The sequence below is a fragment of the Colius striatus genome, chromosome Z (assembly GCF_028858725.1).
Source record: "Colius striatus isolate bColStr4 chromosome Z, bColStr4.1.hap1, whole genome shotgun sequence".
Taxonomy (NCBI): domain Eukaryota; kingdom Metazoa; phylum Chordata; class Aves; order Coliiformes; family Coliidae; genus Colius; species Colius striatus.
In genome coordinates, this window is record NC_084790.1 from 40,183,263 (window position 1) to 40,207,257 (window position 23,995).

At 42.3% G+C, this 23,995-nt stretch overlaps 1 protein-coding gene across 1 annotated transcript; it reads left to right on the forward strand.

The window, feature by feature from the left end:
* The first annotated feature begins 2,403 nt into the window (after positions 1-2,403).
* On the forward strand, positions 2,404-7,768 carry MRPS30 (mitochondrial ribosomal protein S30). Its single transcript, XM_010209727.2, has 5 exons — positions 2,404-3,086; positions 3,348-3,493; positions 4,529-4,631; positions 5,509-5,685; positions 7,047-7,768. The coding sequence occupies exons 1-5, from the start codon at positions 2,450-2,452 to the stop codon at positions 7,313-7,315; spliced, it is 1,332 nt and encodes a 443-aa protein (XP_010208029.2). The 5' UTR covers positions 2,404-2,449; the 3' UTR covers positions 7,316-7,768.
* The last annotated feature ends 16,227 nt before the right edge of the window (positions 7,769-23,995 follow it).

A 23,995-nucleotide genomic window follows, 5' to 3' on the forward strand; every position in this document is an offset into this window, starting at 1 on the left:
TCCAGGGCCTTTTCAAGCATTCATTTAATCAATACAAAGATGCTCTGGGTTTGTGGGTTTAAGATAATTTGGCTATTGTGAATTACCTCAGTAAAGGAGATAGATCTCTTTTGAACTGTTCCTTTGCTTTTTTGAACTCAGGTCAGCAAAGAACATCAGTACCTTTAACCAATCTGTTTGCTAGGGCTTTGGCAGCTCCAACATAAAGATGTACACCAAGCAAATAAAACTGACTTATGACCAGAGTATCACCAGATAGTTCGGGGATCTTAAGTGTAGGTTAAAGAATAGCACTGGTTCCTAACACCTTCTACCTAACATTACTGTCAGTATCAGGATGCAGAAAACATTTAAAGTCTTTGAATAAAGTAGGGAAAATAAAAATTGGTCCTTCAAACATTCATTTACTTCCTCACTTACAATCAGTTTCTGTATCAAACTTTTTGAAGGTTTAAAACACCGCACACAGAAGTTGTTTACAGTGTTGTATGGCTGCAAGGCAGGCAATTCTGATTTGACAGTATGATGAAAAATGTTTTTTAACAGTGGTAAAACATTAGTAATCTTGGTGTATGTAATAGAATCCCTTCTATGAAAAAATGTGTACACTGTGGTCACATATCCACAAGACAAATGCAGAACTGGAAGAAATGCAAGAAAGGGCTATTAAGATAATCAGGGAAACAGAGACTTGTCTATGTGAGAGACAGTTGTTTAGTGTTTTTTGCTGAGGACTGAGAGATGATACGACTGGGGTTCATCAATATTTTAGAAGGCAAACTTTGGAGAGTAAAACCAGCTCATCCAACTAAATGACTATGTTGGCACAATGACAGGCAGGTATAAACTGACCATGAATACATTCAAGTATGAAATGAGAAGGATGTTTCTAACTATCAAAGAAAAAAAGTTTTGAAACAGGAGACACAGCAGCAAAATATGTAAGAACAGTAATGGTGATTTTCCGTAACAATCTGTCCAAGTTACGAGACAGCAAGCTGTGGTCACAGAGGAAGAGATTCGATAGTTTTACCTTGGACACATTTGGCCAATGTCCTTCATTAGTCATACGAAAACCAGGCTTCCAGATGCATTTGAGACACTGTAATATGTGGGATGAGAAAAAGACCCTAAATGGTCTGCCATGTGATCTAGGGCCTTGTCCCTTTACCCTTTTTGTCAAGAGAGCAGTTAGCCTAAAAAGTAAACATTGAAAGTTTAAACACTTGACACTTAACTGAGTTGCAATTTAACATTTAAATATAACTTTTATAAAATACCTGATGAATCTTAACTATCAGCAGGGTTTTTTTTACCTATGTATTAACAACATTTTAATTTCTATTCCTCTTAATGGAAGACCAGGATTATGTATTCTATATTCTTTGAAAGTGTCAACTCAGATCCTGAGTTTCAATGTGTCACGTGTTCCAAAAATTCCTCTGAATACCACTGCAGCTCTGACCATCAATTCAGCAGAAAGCTAAGCTAAAGTTAACAAAAGTGAGCAGTTATTTGGGATATGTGTAATACATCTCTTGTCTGGATTTCACTTGTAATTTCCTCTACTACTCCTGGGCAGTCTGAATGTTTTCAGTTTCACAAACCAATGCCATAACAGATAACACACTAGCAGAGTTATAATTCCTTTATTAATGCCAGCTTCGCAGGATTCCCAGTTTCCAATAAGCTGCAATTTCAGTTTATGCTCAGTGCTGTGGGAACCCAATGCAGCACTGTAAGAACGAATCTTCTAGCACACAAGACCGCAAACTGGTCGAGCACTAACAGTGACAGAGGCACTTGGGCTGCCTTGTGCTCCTCACTCCCGGGACCAAGTCAGGCATCTACAAATTTCCAGATTTTGTCAAATAAACTATCCCGTTTAGTTTGTGGTTCTTGACTTGTACAAAATCCTTAGTAGGAGCTCTGCATCTCCCTGTTTTAGAGAGGGAGATCTCTGCCGTTTAGATCGAGTGTTTTTTCAAACCGGTGGGGACGGGTAACTTCCAGAATACAGAAGTTTCACAAATGCTGTCCTCGCGAACGCGTCGGACAAGAGCTTCCCGGCTGTTCGGCGAAACATGCTGCATGTGACGTTCACCCGACAGAGCCCGGCCGCAGCAGCTGCAGCGCCGCCTCGCTGCGCCCAAGCCGCCGCCAGGCGCGGACCTCGCTGCTGTGCATCATGGGGGCTGTAGTTCCCGCCCGCGGAGAGGCGCCGCCACCTGCGGGCTCGCGCCGGGGGACCTTTCGCGCATGCCAGGGGAGCTAGGGGCCGTCCCGCCACGCGACTAGAAGGCTCCGCCCTTTCCCGCCCCAGCAGCGCTCTCGCGCTCTGTAGAGAGTTCGCTGATTGGGCGGTTCGCTTGCTCACGTGGCCCACACCGGCCCATCAGGTTGCCCAGCGGCCGCCTGCCCTCTTTCCGCTGTCTCTCAGCCCTACGAGATGGCGGCGCCCAGGGGTCGGCGATTGCTGTCGTACGGCCGGTGTTGGTTCTCGCAGGCCGAGTCTGCTGTCCCCCTGCAAGCCTCCGACTCGCTCTACCCGCCCATAGTGGCTTCTGCCACCGCGAAGAGCAAAGCGGCCAAGCAGAGGCGCCTGGAGCACTTCAACCAGCAGGTGCACGAGGCGGTCTCGATCGAGGAGAAGCTGCGACTTTACGGGAAACTGCAGCGGCCCAAATACATGCTTTACCCGCAGACCTTCGCCCTCAACGCCGACCGCTGGTATCGCAGCTTCACCAAGACCGTCTTCGTACCGGGGCTGCCCCCGAGAGCGGCGCCGGCAGCCGCGAAAGCCCCAGAGGACGCGGCGGGAGTGGCCCCGGAGGCCGCCGAAGCCCCGGAAGCTGGAACAGCGGCAGCCGCGTCTGCGAGCGCTGCGAAGTCGTACCTGGATGTGGCTGCGTTGCGCTCCCTCGCCTGTGATGCCCTCCTGCAGGAGAGCTACTATCAGAATAAGAAGCGGCCGTTCCTCTACCGCGATCAGGATCACACGCCCGGCCCGTTCCTTACGCAGCTCGTCTCCACCCTCGCCGCATTTCTCTGCGGTCGCAACCCGCTGCTGGCCGCCTCCTCCCTTGGTGCGGAACGGGGGTGCGAGGGAACAGGAGGTGGGAGACCGCGGGCGGTGGGGCCGATCAATGATCTCGGCAGGAGTGTTACAGGTCTAACTGAGTTGTTCAGACCATCACTGGTAACTCACCTCATTTCTGTTGTCCCGCGTGGTGCGAGTGGATTTTTATTTCTCTGGTTTACTGCAGCTACAGAAATAGAACTGTGAAAGTTTTAAATGCAAAGGGGCCTACTTAACTGCTGTTCTCTGTTCCTCTGTTCTGTTTCAGATCTAAATCCTGAAGTTAACTATTACTGGCATCATGGTGAGGAAGTTGTTGTTCATGGACATCGAAAGGGTAGAGTTGATCCGGTGCGATTTCAGATAGATGACAGCCCACACCTCCAGCTCCGTGTGCCACAGCAGCTTCCAGAGGTCTGGAGATTTGTAACAGCAAATTAATTACGTGTATTCTCAGTTATATTTCTGACAGCCACTGAAACCAGGGAGTAGGTAGTACATGAGGACCTGGTTAATCAGGCATGTGGCACATTTCAAGTCTTAATGCCCTTACTACCTTGTTTTAAGTGCTTGAGACAGTCTTCTGAATGCTGAGTTGGTTACCATTGTGCTTTAAGATAACATGCCTGTTGTTACACTCAATTAAATGGAATTTTTGGAAGGAGTGTAACTTGTTTTGTGCTTCTAAGTAGAATTGCAAGAGTAAGAAACGTGGTGTGGAACACCAGTGGAAAAGAGTAAGGTGAGAGAAATGATGAAGAAAAGAGTGGAGTGAGAGAGAGTGTGTGTAATGTGAATGTTAGGTCTGTTATCTGATAGTACAGGTAGTAATGATGGTTTTCTCGAATGCTCCGTTTTCTGGAAGGTGATTAAATAGTCTAATCTTTTTCTTGTAGGTTTAAACAGTGGTAGTTGTGTAGCCTGCAAGGGCCTCTATTACCCCATTTCTACTGCAAATAGAAAACCTTGCTCTACTTTATGTAAATACTGAACACTTGATAACTTAATTGTACTACTTGTTTAGGTTAGTACTGTCAGGTGTTATAAACAGTGGCATTTGGGAAGAATTGTCCATTTAAAATGTTACATAGTGCAAAACTGAATTCCTGTAAACTTACTTTGCTGGTTTAATTTAGTTTATTGGCGGCTGCTAAAAAAGTTAATCTACAGATTCTGATTTTTAAGTACCAGTTGGTATTTTTGTTAGCACCATTTCACACAGTGATTTTTATATATTGCAAAAAACTCAGATATCGGTGTAAGATGCATGTACTAGAACTCAGGAAGAGACAAGAAGTTCTGTTGCAAAAAGTAAAATTCAGCTGTAAATATGGGGTGTGTAAGCAAGACTTGCACCTTCTGCTGTCTGAACAGAAAGTGGTGTATTACATGAAGTGTAATGCCAAAAACATGACTTACCTCATGGCTTTTTTCTGTTGTTCTTTAAAGATTGTGCCACTGGAGTCAGATCTGGGAGATGTTCCTGTTATTGATCACAAACCATCCAAACTGCCATTGTTCAAAAAGCAGTATGAAAACAAAGTGTTTATAGGTAAGAGTTTCTAGTCATGAAATGTTAACTACTTTTTCTGCATAGAACTCCCAAAATTAAAGAAAAAAAACAGAAAACCAACAATCCAGAACAAATGCTACCTCTGACTTTTCTCCTCCTATCAACAGAAAAAGCATTTGTATGTTTGTATATATATAAATAACCACACTATAGAAATACATATAATGATATAAATAATACATAATATTACTATATATAGAATATATATAATACATATAGTCGTTTCTGTTGGCTCAAGTGACAGGACTAGGGGTAATAAACAAGAGCTGGAACACAAAAAGTTCCATTTAAACATAAGGAAAACCTATTTCACTGTGAGGGTGAGGGAGGGAGCCTTGGCACGGGCTGCCCGAGGCAGTTGCAGAGTCTTCTTCTCTGGAGGTCTTCAAAACCCTCCTGGACATGTTCCTGTGCAACCTGATTGAAGTAGACTTGCTTTAGAGTGAGGCTGAACTGGATGGTCTCTAGTGATCTCTTCCAACCCCTACCATTCTGTGATTCTGTGGTATAAATCTTTGTTGAGATTCCTCGTTAGGTAGTCAATGAAGGCTGACATCCTCCTGTGGTTATGATACTCTGCATCCAGAGTCACTTGAAAGACTTGGGTTGAGTAGAAAACTGACAGAAAAACTGGCTTTGAATTTTGGTACATCTCCTCAGAGGTATTTAGCATGTGAACTTTTGCCTTTTGGAGTGAGGCAAGCCTTACAGTCTGATGTAGAAATGGAGGAATCTCTATGTTTATGTAGACCTACAGTAGAGTTTCTAACCTTCTGTTCTTTGAAGTTTAATAGTAAAGGTACATTTGTATGCATAAGAAAGTGTTCTCTGATTTACAGTTTTTTGTTGAACACAGGATCAAAGGTAGCAGACCCATGCTGTTATGGACACACCCAGTTTCACCTTCTTCCTGATAAACTAAAACGGGAGAGATTTGTAAAGGCAAATCTTGAGGATCAGATTGAGGTTGTGTATCGAGCTAATGGTATTGCAAGTCTGTTTGCTTGGACAGCAGCACAAGCAATGTATCAAGGTGAGAAAGTTGGCTGATAAATTATTCCTGATGATGAATGCCTGCTGTGAAGTTCTCTCACCTTTTCTCGCCATCACCTTGTTCTCATGCTTTTTCTTTTGTAGACCATCCTTTAAGTACACCTTGTTAAATGTTATTGACCCGAATAACGGATAATCTTATTTATACAAAGGAGTTAGTTAAGACTTTGAGTACCTTGACTTGGACAGAAAACACAGAAAAAGATTTTTTTTTTTTTTTTCCTGTATAATGCTATGCCTGTGTACAATCCTCAGTCTTGCATTCACTTGCTTACTCCACATTTGTAATGGAGAAAGGTGGTAGATACCAAGCAATGTTTTTTGCTTTTTTGTTTTTTTTCTGAAACAATTACATTTCTTAGACCCTTGTTTCAGAAATGTCTGTTCTGTGAAACTAGCATCAGTGAAAGAAAAGTGTCAGCAGCCTTACTTCAGGATTTTATTGCCTATGTTTGCTTAAAAATCATACAACAGCTGAATGTATAGACTAGATCAGTCTTTTGCTTATTTATGTAAGTGTAATTGTTATCTAGTGTTGTTGGAAGAGACCTGCTGGTTTGTCAGTTTGTAGTTTCACTTGTGAAATGCACATGGAAGAAAGTTTTTTGACTATGATATGTATTGATGACTCTGCATCAAATTTTTAATGTACTGGTATGTTAGAAAACTTGACCTTCGTTTGTAGGTATAAAATGTTGAAGTCCAGTAAGTCATGGTTTCGAAGGTAGTTAACAATTCTAAGCATGTTAAGAGCTCCAAGGACAGTATGGTTCTAAACTTTGAAGTTTTTTCTTTGTTGTGTAACAGTTTCTGGTGGTGTTCTTTGCACATGATACCAAGTATCTTTTAAGAATATTACTCTCTATGTATGTTAGAACACATGCATAAATACTTAAAAAAAATTTCTGAAAAAGATCATCAACACTCAGTGGAGCTTAGTTACTGTAGTCAGTTGTGTGCACATGCACATATGCATGCTTCTATCATTAAACAAATGTTCTCTGCTTTGTGAGAAGCGTCAAATAGTCAAAAGGCTTTTCCCCTCATATCACGTGAAGGACTTGAGTTAACAACCTAGGTAATTTTGAAAAGTCACGTGGCTGATCAGTCTGAGGTTTTTAGCAGTCAGTGACATAGGGTTGCAACCAAAATGCAAATATGCCATGGTGTCACAGATCTTGGAAATATTCTTAATTGGTGGTTGTGCCTTAAGATGAAGGGTGCTTGTTTGGCTGCTGCAATTCCCAGTGTATTTCTGTATCTCAAGATTGAGATTTAGATGTATGTGCTAATAGGAATTTCAAGTGCCTATATAATTAGTGTTGTTTGTTTATTTTGTAGGATTCTGGAGTGAAGCAGATGTGACCCGTCCTTTTGTATCGCAGGCAGTAGTGACTGATGGAAAATACTTTGCTTTCTTTTGTTACCAGCTAAATACTTTAGCACTAACTGCAGAAACTATTAAAAATAACCCTAGGAAGAATATCTGTTGGGGTACAGACAGCAAGCCATTATATGATGTTGTGGAAGATGGTAGCGTGAAAGGTTTTAATGATGAAGTTCTGCTTCAGTTGGTTTGTTTTCTGTTAAACAGACCAAAAGAGTTGTAAATCATTAAAGTATGCCTGTTTATTTACCTGAACTTCATTGTAACTTCAAGAAGTGTGGGCTAGAACGTGCCTTGTTCTTAGTCAAATGTATGCCTAGCAAACACTATATACATCTTTTATGGTATTTAGGCCTCATTACTTTTAAGTGTGTGATTCTGTACACTGAGAAATAAAAGTCTAGAATATCTTCATGTCTTTTGTACATTTACTGTAGAAGTATACTACACTAATTCAAAGTCCTGTGGATACTTTCTTTAATAGATTCATAGCTCTATGTTGAGCTATCAGAGCAAACTGTGATTTTTTTTTTTATGACCATCTGATTATGTTGCTTGATATTCAAGACCACTGAAAATTTTCTGATTTTGTGCCTGAAAAGAAATCAGTTGTCTTAAATGCTTACTCTTTCTAAAGAGAAAATGAGCTCATAATAAAGTGTTTCTTAAGAGCGAATAGTTGTCAGTTTACTTACATTGTAAGGGAAACTGTATTGCTGCTTAATAACAGTCTAAAAAACATCATGAAACTTGCTTTCAAAGATTGTTACAAACACACATATATTTTTAAGTAGCCACCTCAGGAACCACAGAAAGAACTCTAAAATGTATTTGTAGTTTACAGTTTTGGCTTTAGCTTTGGACTTTGATTTCAGCTGTAGACATCTTATTGTTTTCATTGCTGATATTTGGATATCTTATGGTTGTTTTTAGTAGACCAGAGCTGTGCCTAAACCATGACTAGGGTCTCTGATTAATAAGATACAAGATGTAAGGACTGTTTAAGAATATTTACTTACCAACCAAGTATATCTGATTTTGAGGTAATTAAATGTGCCTAGAATTTCATGTAGTTCCATACACTGTGACTGACCTTTTGAAATTTTCCAGGATTTTAGTTGAAGAGTCAAGTAGTTTGTTTTTAAAGTGAGAACACTGAATCATACAGGACTTGTTGAAAATCTTGCCTGTTTTTCAGCGTGAGCTATTGCTGATCCTACTTTCTGTTGGGAACTGGCTTAGCAAGTATTTTGCTAATGAAAGTAGTTGTAGAATCTCTTACTTAATTGCCAACTTTGCCATGTTGGAACAAACTACATTTTCCACTTTATCCACCAGCAGATAATCTAGATAAGCAAGATGTGCATGAATGCTGATTTCTTTAGAATAGAAGTAAAAAGTCCTGAAGTGGTCTTGTCTTAGCAGTGGTTGAGTATTACTGGTTCTGATCCCTGCTGATCCTTGGATTAAATGAATGTTCCATCTAGGATCAGAAGATAAACTGCTGGTGAGGCATGTTGATTATGGAGAATGACCTGTGACGTAGCTTAAAAGTAAAGGATTGGTACTGCTTTTCTGGTGTGATAAAGGAATGATGCAAAGTGAATGGACTAATGTTAAAAAACCCAAACAGCTCGGTATTCTGACACTGCAGACAATCTTTACAGTTGGTGCAGTATGGCATTACCTTCAGCTTCAAACTGTGTCGGTTGCATACAAGTAAATTGGATGTGGAAAGCTGACATCTAAAGTCAAAGAAATTCCTGCTCTTAAGGTAGGAAAAAAAAAAACCCCACTCCTTTTCTCTATGTTTCAGCCTTTGTCCATCCTGAGCCTTCAGCTGTAGTTAGAGCAAGTTCCAAGAAGAACTTTCTTGCCCTTGTGCAACTTTACTACTGACTGAAATAGCACTGTATGTGTGTAACCTGGTAGAAGCAGGTGATATGGGAGTAAGAGAGGAAGGCTTAGCTTGAGCTGGCTGTTTATATAATTGCCGTTACCCCAGGTACTGCAGCTGTCTCAAAAGGGCAAGGGGATTCCCTGGAACAGCAGTGGGTGGCACTGTTTTACCTCAAATTTCAGCCTGTAAAGGCTTTTAATTTGTTTGGCTTTTTGTAGGTAATTGAAGGCGATCCAGAGTTGGAATTTTGAAACTCAGGTTCTGGGATTGTTTAGCCTGGAGAAGAGAAAGCTCAGGAGGCATCTTATCAATGTATACAGATACTTGATGGGAAGGAGTGAAGATTTGGCTATGCTTATTTCAGTGGTATCCAGTGGAAGGTCAAGAGGAAACGGCCAGAAGCTGCTAAACAGGAAATTCTACTTCAATTTTTTTTTCTTTTCTTTTTGACTATAATGGTAATTGATCACTGGAACCGGATGCTCAGAGAGGAGGTACTCCAGACCATACTGGTCAGCCCTGGGCAATGGTGCTGTAAATGACCCAGCCCTAAACAGGATGGGTGGACTAGACAAGAGTTGCCTTCCAACCTTAAGGACTCAACGATTCTGTGCAAATAGATCAGTAATTGGCATATAGATGAGGTGCTATAAACGTGTAGGAAGAAACTGTGTGCAGAGATTTGGGTAAATAGTAGACAGTGGATGTGGACCTTCTTTCTTTTGTCCTAATGTGCCCATCTGTATTTGTGCACTTATTCAGCACAAATTTTACTTGATAGGCAGCTGCAAATGACTTCACCAAAAGAATAAGTCTTTCTATTACAGCTTCTTTTTAGGGAGAGCACTGACACTGAAAATGCAGTTAAAGCTATACACTGCGTTGTTGCATCTCCTGGTTTATCTCAAAGTGGATTTGCTTCCTCATATATGACCTCGGACATGTCCAAATGTTTTCCTTCAGAAGCCAACTGCAGGCAGTAGTGACTCAGCCTATGTTGTCTGTATATGAATGTAGATGTTTCATTGTGTGTATGTAAGCATAGATATCAAATTCAAACATTTCGTGAACCTCCAAATAACAACTACTCGATTAGGACACTGTTCTTTCTGAAGTTACATAGTGTTTTACATGAGTGAATAGTGACCCACTGTAATCCTGTTACTGTTACAAAGTTTGTGTCAAATATTTTATTGTTTTAATAGGGCAGACATACCCACATAAACACTTTGGTAAATCGTGTGTGAATACACAGAGAGACCTTGCATAAAAAATTTCACAAGTTGATAAGGTGAAGAAGATGGGGAAAAAGTAGGGGAATGGTAATGCCTGATTCTTAGAGAAATTATCCAAAAGCATAAAGATAAATTTGAGGTGGACCTAAGAGTCAGACTCTTTGGTAGGATAATGAGATTCAGGGTTGTATCTGTGTTCACTCAAGGCATTTGCACTATTAGATGACTTTATTTTACAGCTTTGAAAGTAATAACTAACTTGATATTTCTTAATAGCATATTATTCAGGATGAACATAATTTCGGACTGGATAGTTTTACAAAATGCTTGTATGTTTAATATTGCAATTAGGTACATTCCCAATATGATTTTTTGATGTATCTAAACAGGGTACATTCCCAAATCCTAATAACTTTAATGGAATTTTATTGTGGTGGCTTTGTGTGACCAGCTTTTGGTAGCAGGAAGGCTATGTAATGGAAAAGGTCATGTTTGTTAATCAAATCATGAAAGAATAGTTGTGAAAGGAACCGTTTAAAGTCATTGTAAAAGTCTTGTAAAACTTTAACCGTAAAGTTTCTACAATGTGCACAGGTGCAGCTGGCTAAGGTGCTTATAGGAGGTACAATAGGTTGTGCATGAGCTGATAAGAGCCAACGGAAGAGTTCATGAGCGGGCCCCTAGAGGAAGACTACTGACTTCATCCCAGCGACCACCCTACGACCACCAGGAGGCAGAAGAAGACCCCCTAGTAACAAGACGGGCACATGCGCAGAGTACACCAGGGAGCGATGCACCTGACTGATAAGACTGTGTTTGGGGGGGAGGGGGGGTCGTGCGCCTTTGGTGGAGCAGAGTCTCCCGGCTGCCCAGCGCTGTTTTGCTTATTTGCCACTTGCTTCATAAATTTGATCCATGAGTCATTTAAATTGGCTTGTGAACTTTATCACAGCAATCTATAACAATTTGGTGCCCTGACTCGGATACAGGTAGATTTGGTATTGGATTCCCGGACTAGGGGGGCGCCTCATCTGCGGATGGCCCTGATGTGGGAAATCCCCTTGCCAAACTCTGTATTCTGAACCCCTTCTAAATTTGGCAAATAAGCAAATAAACCTGCAGTACCCCGTAATTTTTGTGCACAAAGATCCGAACGAAGACTCGGGATTGAGTAAGTATTTGCGTGGTTCCGTTTGGTTGGGGTGGGTGTCCTAGAGTGCGAGTGACCCTCCAGTAGTGCAGTTCCCATTGCCCATGAGGACGTGGGTCACAACCAAGGGGAACGATTGTGAGAACGAGTCAAGGGCACTCTGGAAGATGGGACAGAGGAAGAGCAAGCCCTCTGATCCCATGGGTGGCATAAGGATAGGCTGCCAGATATTCCCCCAGAAAGTCCTCTGGGGATGATGATAAAATTTTGGAATGATTCCCCCCCAGTAGAAGACAAAAGAGTAAGGAAAAGATGGTACTTTACTGTAATGGAAGTTTGGGAGGGAAGTCATTAGGAAATCCCCATATTATTTGGCCCATATTTGGGTCTTTTGAGGACTGGTTATGCGCAGACCTCAAATTGTGGGTAAATGAAAAGAAGACCGTTACCCAAGAGGAAATTGAATATGCGAGTCTCTGGATACCCCAACCTTCTGATAAGGTATCCTTGTTCGCTCTTAAGGGAAAGAAAGCTAAGAGCCCATCCGAAGAGGAGATTTGGCTGCCCCTATATGTTCCACCAACTATTGAGCCCGGTCCTCTGATTTTACCTCTTCCACTTCCCCCTCTGCTCGAGGCAGGGGTGAGTCTCATCCCTCCAGAAGTAGAGCATCGGGACCAAAACTCTGAGTTAGAACTGAAACCTCTGGGCCCCTTGATGAGGAGTAGGAGTCAGGAGGGAAGGGCTGAGGAGGGGTTATTCCCCTTGAGGGAAGTGTCTGTTGTGAATGCAGGAGCTCAGATAGGGGGACCAGGGGTTGGTTATATAGCTGGGCCCTTGAATACGGGGGATGTGAGAAAATTAAAAAAAGGAGGTGGGGAGTTTGTTAGAGGATCCTCTGGGTGTGTCTGAGAGATAAGATCAGTTCTTAGGGCCAAATCTCTATACCTGGGATGAACTCCAATCGATTTTAGGTATATTATTCACAATGGAAGACAAGCAAATGATTCAAAGTGCAGGAATGAGAATCTGGGATTAACAGCACCAGGCAGGACCAGATGCAGATGTGAAATGGCCCTTGGAAAGGCCCAAATGGAATAATCAGATGGTGGAGCAGGGAGTGGGGGTTTCAGTCTGTTCCCGATAGCTTCTGCTGTTTGTCCCTCCTCAGGACAGGTGGGGTCTGCACCCATCCTCCCTGCAAGTCCGTGGGGTAACTCACACGCATGGCAGACCTGCACGGGCTGCTCCGACGCGCACTTATTCCACAGGCTGCAGCTCCTCTCTGCCTCTCGTGTGGGGCTGCTCTGCGGCCTGCAGGCTCTCCAGCACGGCCTGGGCCATGGCCGTCTCCCCACACGGTCCCTCGCCCGTCCGGGCTCACTCACATGGAGCTGCTGGTAACTCTCGGTCCTGCCGTGGATCTCCATAGGTTGCAGGGGCACAGCTTGCATTCTCGCCACGGCTTGCAGAGGAGTCTCTGGTCTATTGCTTCTCCTTCCTTCCTCCTTCTCTGGCTGAAGGGTCCATGTGGTCGCCTCCATCTTGTATCACTCAAACACCTCCTACCTGCACTTCAAATTCCCGTCCCCTAAATAGTGCTGGCAGAGGTGCCAGATTGGCCCAGCCGGGCCAGAGGTGGGTGTGAACCCAGGAGCTGGGGGAGAGTCCAAAAACTCTTTACCGGGCCTTCACTGCAACCCACTCCCCCTGTTAGTAAGCAAAAGCTGCTCCTCACTAGACCAGAACAAATAGTGATCATCAGAAAGGTGTAAGATAGTTGGTGGGGCTGTAATACCTATTTTAAAGTAACAGATCGTGGAATAGAAATACCTTAGAAGTATAAAGCAATCTGAGTCAAGTGGGGATTGTAATTTAAGTTTATAAAAGGGTGCTTTATATGCAGAAGGCCCGTAGAACCGAGACCTGGATGTGAAAGCCAGTGTTTCAGGCACCCCGTGGGTGCTGGAGGAAAAGCCAAAGGAAAGAGGCCTATAAGGAGACAGAGAATACCCCTGAAGATTATGACTGAAGCCGAGAAGATCATAAACTTCACTGCTCTAAGCAACAGAGTAGGTGAAGGAGGTAGAGGCGTACTAGGAGTGGGATATAGAGTCTCTCAAAGCCTCAAATTGGGAATCCTAAGATCCCAAGCCTACCTCTAAGAAGGGCAATAGTGTTGCAGCTAAAAGAATGTGGGGTGAAAAACTAAAAAGGAAAGTACCATTTTATTTGATAAAGGCCCCACCCATTATCTGGGGGTGGTATGTTGTTATCTGGCTGATGGAGTGGTTAACTGTCCTGCTGCTGGCTATGTTATAGCATGAACCCCCCCTTTTTAATGAGGCAATTGGACTGAACCAGTCAGACCTGTGAACGGCTCCAAGTGAGTTTGTTTGAAAATCAGTGTAACCCCATGCCTCTTTAAAGGTATTTAATGCCAGCAGTGGATATTGTATTCAGGTAACCATTGTTCCATGCATTTTATAATCACCCTGAAGAGTTTGTCTATGGGGAAAGCCAACAAGGCAAATACAGTGTGAGCCTGATACGGACCACCCAACCAGGGCGAAGATGCAGAGAAGATATTTTATAAGCAGATAAGGGAAGTGTCATGGTTGTTAGCCTTTGTTCTCTTACAAGGACAATAGGCAAGTTGCACTAGAGAAACTTTAGATTGGACATTATGAAAAATTTCTTCACCAACAGGGTTGTCAAGAATTTTGAACAAGCTGCCCAGGAAAGTGGTGGAGTCACCTTCACTGGAGGTTTTTAAAGATGCCACATGTGGTACCTAGTGACATAGTTTAGTGGTGAATATGGCAGTGACTTTAAAAGTGTTTTCCCATGTAAACTATTCTATGATTCAATATTGTGTTAGCAGAAGGGGAGGAGTTATTACAGGAAGAGAAAGAATGAATAGATGAAGCTGAAGTCTAGGGTGATGTAACATTGAAATCAATAACATAAGGTTTATAAGTCTCAGCTTTTACTGCTAAATATTAATGATCTTCTGTAACTTCATAATCATATTTACTTCTTGATGTTTAAATCTGATGCAAATTCCTCATATGTTTCATGGAGAAAAGACAAGGACTTATAAATTCAGATACTGAGCTTTATGCCATGTAAAGATTAGAATGGAAGAAATGTTGTGACATGACCATGAGAGGAGAAGATTTAAAAGAGTTATTTTTTTTCTTCAAATAAGCACCCACTAATTTCACTGTCTTCTGAAGGAAAAGAAAAATCTAATGTAAAGAGGAATAGGAAAGTGCTTGTTTTGAATACTGTAAAGAGAACTAAGGAGCTCATTTGCAGATGGAGTTTCACCTTATGTTTCTTATTCACTGTCAGTTTTCACCAGGAAGCTGTTCTGAAAAGCTTCTACTGCAGTTAATGGAATGCAAATTGCAGTCTCAGTTACAGGAGTATAAATTTGGAGTTATGCTCTTTAAGCTTTTACTAGAGTAGCAATTGTAATACTTGGCTACTGTGTTACTATTTATAAATGCATCAAGCCTAACAGTTGGTGACTTTTGTGACCTGGAAAAAATCTGTGAGGAAACATACTGCCTTTTGCATCCAGAAATGCCAGTGAAGACAAGATACTGTAAAAGTCCATATTAAAGCTGAAAAAAATCCCTAGAACTGAGAACCATTAAGAAATGGCAAAATGATCAGCATACAATAAAATGTAGGGAGAGTGTAGAGCCACAGAATTCTCTACTTAAAGATATTTAGAACTGGCAACCCATATATTAATTACCCCCCCCCCCCCCTTCTTATTTTACGCATTATTAAAGCTACATATAAGAAAATACTTGCTAAATCAAATTTGCATGTGGCAACTCTATGGAGTCTGTTTTCAAGGAAGTGCTTCAGAACCTTCATGCAATTCACAATTCTGAATGGGAGACTAGAAGCTGGCCTGTATTTTTTACTAGAGATAGCTACTGTTTGCAATGGTACAGGGAACAAAGTATTCATGTTATTTATGTTCATTTCTGACTTCTAAGAAACACAGAGGATGAAAATGCTTTGTCTTTACAAAAAAAAAATAAAAAATAAAAAAAATCCCCAACCGAAAACTCACCCTGAGAAGAGAAACCAAAGGAAACAAATAATCACATATAGCTAACATGAGGTTGAAATTTGCCAGTTCTTTTTGTCTTGAACTTTAGCATACTCTGTCATGAGGTGGTTATAAGGAAAAGTTAGAACAAGAATAGAATAGATGAAACTTTGGATTCATCCCTGCTTTGTGACCAGATCACCTTCAGTGGTTGCTTGCAGTCTAAAACCCTGTGCACTTCCACAAAAAGAAGAGAGAAAGTGATGCTAAATTACTGCCACGAATGAGACCTCTCTCACATTACTTCTCAGAAAGGTACTCAAACTACATAGTATGTAATTGTTTGATATTTTTCTCTTCTTTGTTTATGCTGCAGGAAAGGCTGCAGGAACTGGGGCTGTTTAGTCTGGAGGAGACTGAGGAGGAATCTCATTAATATTTACAAACATCTATATGATGGGTGTCAGGAGGTTGGGGCATCCCTTTTTTTCTGTTGTATCTAGTGACAGGACAAGAGGCAGTGGAAAGAAGCTGGAACACAGAAAGTTCCATCTCAACATAAGGAAAAGCTATTTCACTGTGAGGGTGAGGGAGCACTGACACAGGCTGTCCAGGAAGGGTGTGGAGTCTCCTCTGGAGGTCTTCAAGACTCTCCACCTTGAAGCATTCCTGTGTGACCTAATCTATGTGGACCTGCTTCAGCAGGCCGGTTGGACTAGATGATACCTAAAGGTCCTTTCTAACCCTTACCATTCTCTGATTCTGTGATTCTGCCTGCGCTGTAAGTATATTAGAGTTTCCTAGAGCATTTATTTGAAGGCATTTCTGCCATAGAACTGGAAAGTTGTGTAATTTATGCAGAGGTACAAAGTGATAACCATACTTTTAGAGGAAATATGCTTTATTAATAATTTGGACCAAATATTTAGAAAATTGTGAATTTACTCACTGAAATTTTGAAAATTTATAACAAAAAATTTCCTGTTCAATATATGGTTGGGGTAAGAAGTTATTCCTCTTTAAAAGAAATTTTAGCCGCTCACTCAGGGAGCAAGACTAATCTAGTCTGATTTAGACACCCAGTCATGCAAGGGGCACATAGAAGTCCAAAACGTACTTTCTGAAAAGAGTCTCATGTACTGAAATCATTTGGGATAAGCTTTTGGATGTTTCATAAGCAAAGTCAAGGTTAAATTTTACCAAATAAATGCTTCATAATGAATAATGCACCCAGCTGTAGCTGTAAATGCCATTGACTTAACTACTTAACTATTCATCCTTTTGACCAAGGTTTATGGTGATGTGAAATGAAGCTTAACTTTGCAAATATGGTATGTATAGTAAAATTATCCCCTTTTGTGAAATTAGAAGGAATAAGCTTCTGATGGGTGTTTATGTACTGTGCTAAAAGATTATATAAGATTAAAAGGAAATTTTAATGAAGTGAAAAGCAGCCTTTGCAGCTTCTAACCCCCATGATTAGAGAAGCAGAAGCTAGAGAATTTAAGAGGATTTAGCAAGATGAGGTTGACGGGGTAGGAAGATTATGACCCATGATTGGAACCAGTTGCTTGTCCAACTTGTGTTTCCTCAGATAATGCATTTATAGCTCCAGTTCTTTCAAGAACAATGAGATGAGCAAAAGACATGTAGTCTTGAAATAGTTTGAGGCCTATTTTTATTAATCAAATAACACACCACAGAACTAAAACACAGAGTCAAAATATAGTGTCAAACAACAAAACAGAAAAGAATACAGCATTTACTTAAATGTAAAGCGTATGTTGCAAGTCATGGGCTACTGCAATTGTTTTCTCTACTTTTTGCAACAAAAATCACAGAAAAGAGGCTTAATACAGTGCTTGGGTTATAATCTGAACTCCACGTTTTATGTATGCTGTGATGGAAAAGAAACTTGATCTGCAATACAAGTTTACATTGTTGAGTAAATTATTAAAGAGGAAATATTTGTTATAGACCACAAATCATGTATTACAGAATACTGAAAGCATTTGAAGGATCCAAAAGGCTTTTGAGAAGTGGCAGTCATAATTACTAATGAAGACAAGTAAAAAAATTTTGAAGTCTTACCATCATTATGCCATTTTTATAAAACTGCTGAAAAAACACAAAGGATGAATACAGAGCAGAATTATTTTGTTCCCCTTTGCTTTATGGATTATGCCACTCATCATCCTTCTAACATAAACTCAGGTTCTGGGCCAATGTCAGTTTTGCAAATGGGCTTGTTTTCTATCCTTGCAAAATGCCTGAGACAACAATGCCCCCAAATAACTAGATTTTCTCAAGCATCAGTGGAACTTCCCATTTTGCTGCAATCTCAAAGACAAACCTCCCTTCACCTGCTGTGATGCATCCCAGGATGCTATAGGCCTTCTTGCCCATGAGAGCACAGTGCTGGCTCGTGTTCTCAATCAGGACTCCCAGGACTCTCTTTGCAGAGCTGCTCTCCAGCTATCCCTAGCCTGTACTGGTACATGGGGCTGTTCCTTCCCAGATCTAAGACTCTGCACTTGGCCTTGGTGAACCTCATGAGGTTCCTCTCTGCCCAACTCTCAAGATGGTCGAGACCCTGATGAATGGCAGCACAGCCTTCTGGGGAATCAGCCAGTCCTTCTAGTTTGGTGTCATCAGTGACGTTGCTGAGGGTACACTCTGTCCCCTCATCCAGGTGGTTGATGAAGATGTTAAACAAGACTGGCCCCAGAATCGATCCCTGTGGAACTCCACTGGCCACAGGCCTCCAACTTTTATATAAATCCTGCGATGAGCTATTGGTATTCTTTTCTTCTTTGCTGCTAATCTATGAGGTATGAAAGTAGTTTTTTTCTGAACAATGCACATCTCCCCCTCAACATACATTATTAGAACATGAATTACACAATATTTCATTTAGTCATCCAAGAAGTGCGTCATGCTTTGAGGTTCAACCTGGGACTTTACTATGAACAGCTTATAGGATGGTTTAACAAAGAAATGATAGGCTGACATTTTAACCAGTGAAGCTATTACATTTGGACATTTTATCATATTCCTTCTCAGTATTTTTCACAATGGCTGAAAGACTAGTTGCAAAATCTGCAGTGGAACTGACTTGTTCCATCTCTGGTTCTGTACCTACAGTAGCTTAATCGAGCAACCAGGATAGTATTGCATTAACAGTTAGAATCATAGAATCACAGAATGGTAGGGGTTGGAAGGGACCAAAAGATGCAAATTTCAGTCATTCTTGAGAAATCCATCTTCAAATTGAGAGAATCTTTCATTTTACTCCAGACCTATTTTTCTTGATGTTATGTGGTTGTTTTTGTCTGGGAGAAGTTGGTGTACTAAACCTTCTGAAGTGGCTAAAAACACTAGGTTGCCAATTTATCACTTCGTGGTGTTCATATTTTGTTTTTGTAGATGTTACCATCCTGATTTAGGAAAGGAGCAAGAAGTAATGCTGTTTGGATAGGCTGACAACAAGCTAATTCAGAAAACAAAACCTATTACATAGAACTGGGCCATCGAGAGAGATGATTTCACATCCTGGAAAGCAGGAGTTTATTATTAGCATAAAGCCAGATTTTGAGGTATACAGAGTGGCTTGTATAATTTTGACTAATTCAACTAATAAAAAAAAAATTTTAGGGGGTGGAAGAGACCTTTAGAGATCATCTAGTTCAACACCCCTGCTGAAGCAGGTCCACCTAGATCAGGTCACACAGGAGCATGTCCAGACAGGTTTTGAAAACCTCCAGAGAGGCAGACTCCACACCCTCCCTGGGCAGCCTGTGCGAGTGCTCTATCACCCCACAGTGAAATAGTTTTTCCTTTAGTGTAAATGAAACTTTCTGTGTTCCAGCTTCTTTCCATTACCCCTTGTCCTGTCACTAGATACAACAGAAATAAGTGATGTCTCAACCTCCTGACATCCACCAATTAGATATTTGTAAATATTAATGAGACTCCTCCTCAATCTCCTCTTCTCTAGACTAAACAGTCCCAGCTCCCGCAGCCTTTCCCCATAAGGAAGATGCTTCAAGCATCTTGGCGGTGCTGTACTGGACTCCCTCCAGAAGTTCTCTGTCCCTCTTGAGCTGGGGAGCCCAGAACTGGCCACAGGACTCCAGATGAGGCCTCATCAGGGCAGAGGACAAGGGGAGCAGAACCTCCCTTGACCTGCAGGCCACACTCTTTGTGATGCATCCCAGGATGCCATTGGCCTTCTTGGCCACGAGGGCACATTGCTGGCTCATGGTTAGTTTATTATCAACCAGGACTCCCAGGTCTCTCTCTGCAAAGCTGCTCTTCAGCAGGTCTATCCCCAGCCTGTACTGGTGCATGAGGTTGTTCCTTCCCAGATGTAAGACTCTGCACTTGGCCTTGGTGAAAGTCATGAGGTTCCTCTCTTCCCAACTCTCAAGCTGGTCGAGACCCTGCTGAATGGCAGCACAGCCTTCTGGGGAATCAGCCAGTCCTACTTGTTTGGTGTCATCAGCCAACTCACTGAGAGTACACTCTGTCCCCTCAGCCAGGTTGTTGATGAAGATGTTGAACAAGACTGGCCCCAGCACCCATTCCTGTGGAGCTCCACTGGCCACAGGCCTCCAACTCAATTCTGTGCCACTGATCACCACCCTCTGGGCTCTGTCATTCAGCCAGCTCTTGATCCATGTCACTGTCCACTCATCCAAGCCACACTGCCTGAGCTTTCTGATGAGGATGTTATGGGAGACAGTGTCAAAAACTTTGCTGAAGTCAAGGCAGATGCCATCCGCTTCTCTCCCCTCATCTAACCAGGCAGTTATCCACTCATAGAAGGCTATCAGGTTGGTCAAACAGGATTTCCCCTTGATGAATCCATGTTGATTCCCGCTGATAATCATCTTTTCCTTCATATGTTTAGTGACAACATTCAGGATGCGCTGTTCTATCACCTTTCCAGGGATGGAGGTGAGGCTGACTGGCCTGTAGTTTCCTTCCTGCCCTTTTTGAACTCTGGAGTCACATTGGCCTTTCTCCAGTCCTCAGGCACCTCCAATCTTTACATCCCCAACCAGACCCTCATTTGTCAGCACCAGGTACAGCAGCACACGCCTCCTTGTTGGTTCCTCAATCACTTGTGACAGGAAGTTGTCAACAGTCTGTAGGAACCTCCTGGACTGTGTGCACTTGGCTGAGTAGCTTTGCCAGCAAATGTCAGGATAGTTGAAGTCATTTGTGAGGACAAGGGATATTGACTGGGAGGCAGCTCTCAGCTGTTTGTAGAAAGCCTCATCTACTTCCTCCTCTTGATCAGGTGGCCTGTAGCAAACTCTCACAACAGCATCACCTACATTACCCTGCCCCTTAATTTTCACCCACAAACTTTCAACCCACCCCTGATCCCCACCCAGGCAGAACTCAATGCACTCTAATTGCTCCCTCACATACAAGCAACTCCACCCTCTTGCCTCATTGGCCTGTCTTTCGTAAACAACATATAGCCCTCTATGGCTGTGCTGCAGTCATATGAGCTGTCCCACCACCTCGCAGTAACTGCAATGGCCCTGCATCCTCACCCACATCTCCAATTCCTCTTGGTTATTCCCCAGGCTGTGTGTGTTGGTGTACAGACAACACAGGGGATAACTCAAACACACAGGTTTCTCTGGATGGATGAAAGCATATTCCTGAATTTATACTCCCTTAAAGTGGTCAGCCTTCTACATATTATCATGGTGTGTTGTTGAAGAGCATCATCATTGCATTCCCTGCCCTACCCTGTATCCCTGTTAGATGAGATGGCTTATTCTTTGCCATTTCTTCCCCCATCCCCTAAGTCCTTCAGTTTAAAGCCCGCTTGATCAAGTTAGCCAGCCTATTCCCAAATATTCCAGTGCCCTTACGAGACAGGTGTATTCCATCCTGCCTTACCAAGTTACAATCCCCAAAGAAGGTCCAATTGTCATAAAAACTGAAACCTTCCCACTGGCACCAACCTCTTAGCCAGGACTTAACTTGTGTAATTTTTGCATTAGTGACTGCCTCTTTTCCTCTGGTGGACAGAATGGAAGAGAAAACAACTTATGCACTCCTACCCTTCACTTGCTTCCCCAGGGTTTTAAAATCTTTCTTGATTCTGGTAATGTCACATCTCACTACATCATTCATACCTAAGTGGAAGAGGAGTAGGGGATAGTAGCCCATGTTCCTCCCGAGACGTGGCACTTTCTCAGCCATGTTGTGGATCTCAGCTCCCAGCAGGCAGCATGTTTCACATAATTCCTTGTCTGATTGACAAATGGGTCTCTTGGTGCCTCTTAACAATGAGTCACCTGCAACGAGTACCCATCTCTTCTTTTTTCAGTGCCCACTGCTTGTTGCTGGTGGAGCACCTGGTGGTGAATTGTTCGCTGAGTTTTCTCCTTCTGGACCTTGTTTGTCTATGTCTCCTATCATTAATGCCTCAGACTTGGTACCTGGTCGTGGAACCATCTATCGATCTCCACCTTTGCCCCTCTAACACTATATAGTCTACTACACTAATGGTTTCCTGCAGCTCTTTCACCTGATGCTGCAGCTCCTGAATTTGAAGTTAACTATGACACATACTTAGCAGCAGATGTGCCTTAACATCCTAGACATCCCCTGCAATCCCCCTGCCCTGAAGTATCCTTGCAGACCAGCTCTGTCTAGGTGGATGCATCAGTCTTCACCAGGATATTCTCCACCTGAGCCTTGGCTTTAGCTCTCAGGTGAGTGCCAACCATCTTGTTAGCTTGAGGCAGGAACACTTATCCAACTTGTACCTGTGTGGGCTGTGTGATTGTTCCCTGCCTGTCCTTGATGCTCACCCTGCCTGCACCAACTGCCATGCAAACTGCCATGCCAGGCCTTGTTTGCCTGTCCTGTTAGACACAATCCTGGTCACTTGCACTCTCTGGGGAACGTTTAAATTCCCCGCAGCTGCTGCGGCTCCGCCTCCTGGCAGGACTGTCCCCCGTGAGAGCTGCCTGCTCCTAGTGGCTCTCCTTGGTTTTCCTCCTCCGCTCCCCATGCTCCAGGAAACTGCAGATCACTTACAACTGTCTGCTCAGCCACAAAATTGAGCCTTGCGACTGTTGTGTGTCAGACTGATTGAATATCAACAAAATAAAGAGAAAGCAAAAGAAAAATGGATTTTTTTTTTCCTTGAAGTTAAGGAGAGGTGGGAATAAGCATCCAACCTTTCCTGCTTTAGTCCTGTAGTTCAGAAGGGAGGGAAGCAAAAGAAAGAAGACAAAATGATTAATAATTTGAATAAACGTTTTTCTGTTATTTCACCTAACATTACATCTACAGAAGTAACAATTTATAGATCACTCCAGGCAGCGTAAAAAGAAGGTAAAGCAATTATTTGCTCATCTCTAGTTATGCAATTGTTCGTGATGCTGAATAATTTGAGTTCAGTCCTATATTAGTTCCAGGAGTTGTGTCCTACATCAAACTTGCAGTCAGACACTGTGCAAGCTGTTTGAAGGCACACAGGACTACCATTCCAAATCACTGCATGAGCTTCTCCTGTGTGGATTTCATATTTGTTTCATTTCAAATTACAGACGGTACATCAGTGCTTGGTCTTTGCCACCAGACGTCTTCAAAGAATGTATTACAGATATTTTTCCAGTGGCTGAAAATCAGATGTACATCTTACAGTTACTGCTGACAGAAGTGATTGGGAACAACTTACTCAAGTGCTTCAACTCATTATTTGACTGAGAAACAGAATTTCTTCCTGAAATAATTGTCATTGGAAAATTGGAACATCTCTGCTTGCTTTGCATGTCTGTCTGAGTTGCTTTCTATTCACCTGCTGGATGAGTTTGAAATTTTGATAGTGATGAGTTAATACAAGTTTCTGATTATTTCTTCAGCATAAGTAAACGGAAGATTTGAGCAAACAAAAATTTTTATTTAATCTGGGACCAGCTGATGGATGGTGTGGGCAGGAGACAGTGGAGAGGACAGAGGTGCTGAAGATTACCTGGTGCTGCAAGCACCCTCCCTTGTGCAGGAGGTTTTCCTAAGGGGCCATCCTGCACACACCTCTGCTCATAGCTCTCACATTGCAGAGCCTGGCTGACCCTTCTCACTGATCAAGCTTTTCCTATCCTTGAACTTGAGCTCCCTCTTTGGGTTAGGGTGCCGAGGCTGATCTGCCTTCCTGAGTACCATAGGACAAACATAGTTCCTGCACTCCCTTTGTACCTTTCTCCCATGCTTAAGGAAGTGAGATTTCTGGTAAAGTAATCTATTTTCATAAACTAGTTGGTTTTTTTCCTTTTTATTGGCATTATATTAGCATGTAATGACCTTTTACAGTATGATAATGAAAGGGAAAGATGATTGTGTTTCTGTTATGAAATAAATTCCCAATGAGACTGTAGGTCTTGTAAACTCATCTGAACAAGGCCAATATATCAAAGAATCACAGAATCTCAAGGGTTAGAAAGGACCTCAAAGTATCATCTAGTCCAACCTCCTTACTAGAGCAGGACATCCTGGAGTTGGTCACA

Excerpts from the sequence above, each read along its gene's own strand:
- MRPS30 (XM_010209727.2), top strand. The coding sequence starts at position 2,450 with ATGGCGGCGCCCAGGGGTCGGCGATTGCTGTCGTACGGCCGGTGTTGG. Across the intron at positions 3,494-4,528 it reads TGCCACAGCAGCTTCCAGAG|ATTGTGCCACTGGAGTCAGA; the intron begins GTCTGGAGATTT and ends TGTTCTTTAAAG. Across the intron at positions 4,632-5,508 it reads TGAAAACAAAGTGTTTATAG|GATCAAAGGTAGCAGACCCA; the intron begins GTAAGAGTTTCT and ends TGTTGAACACAG.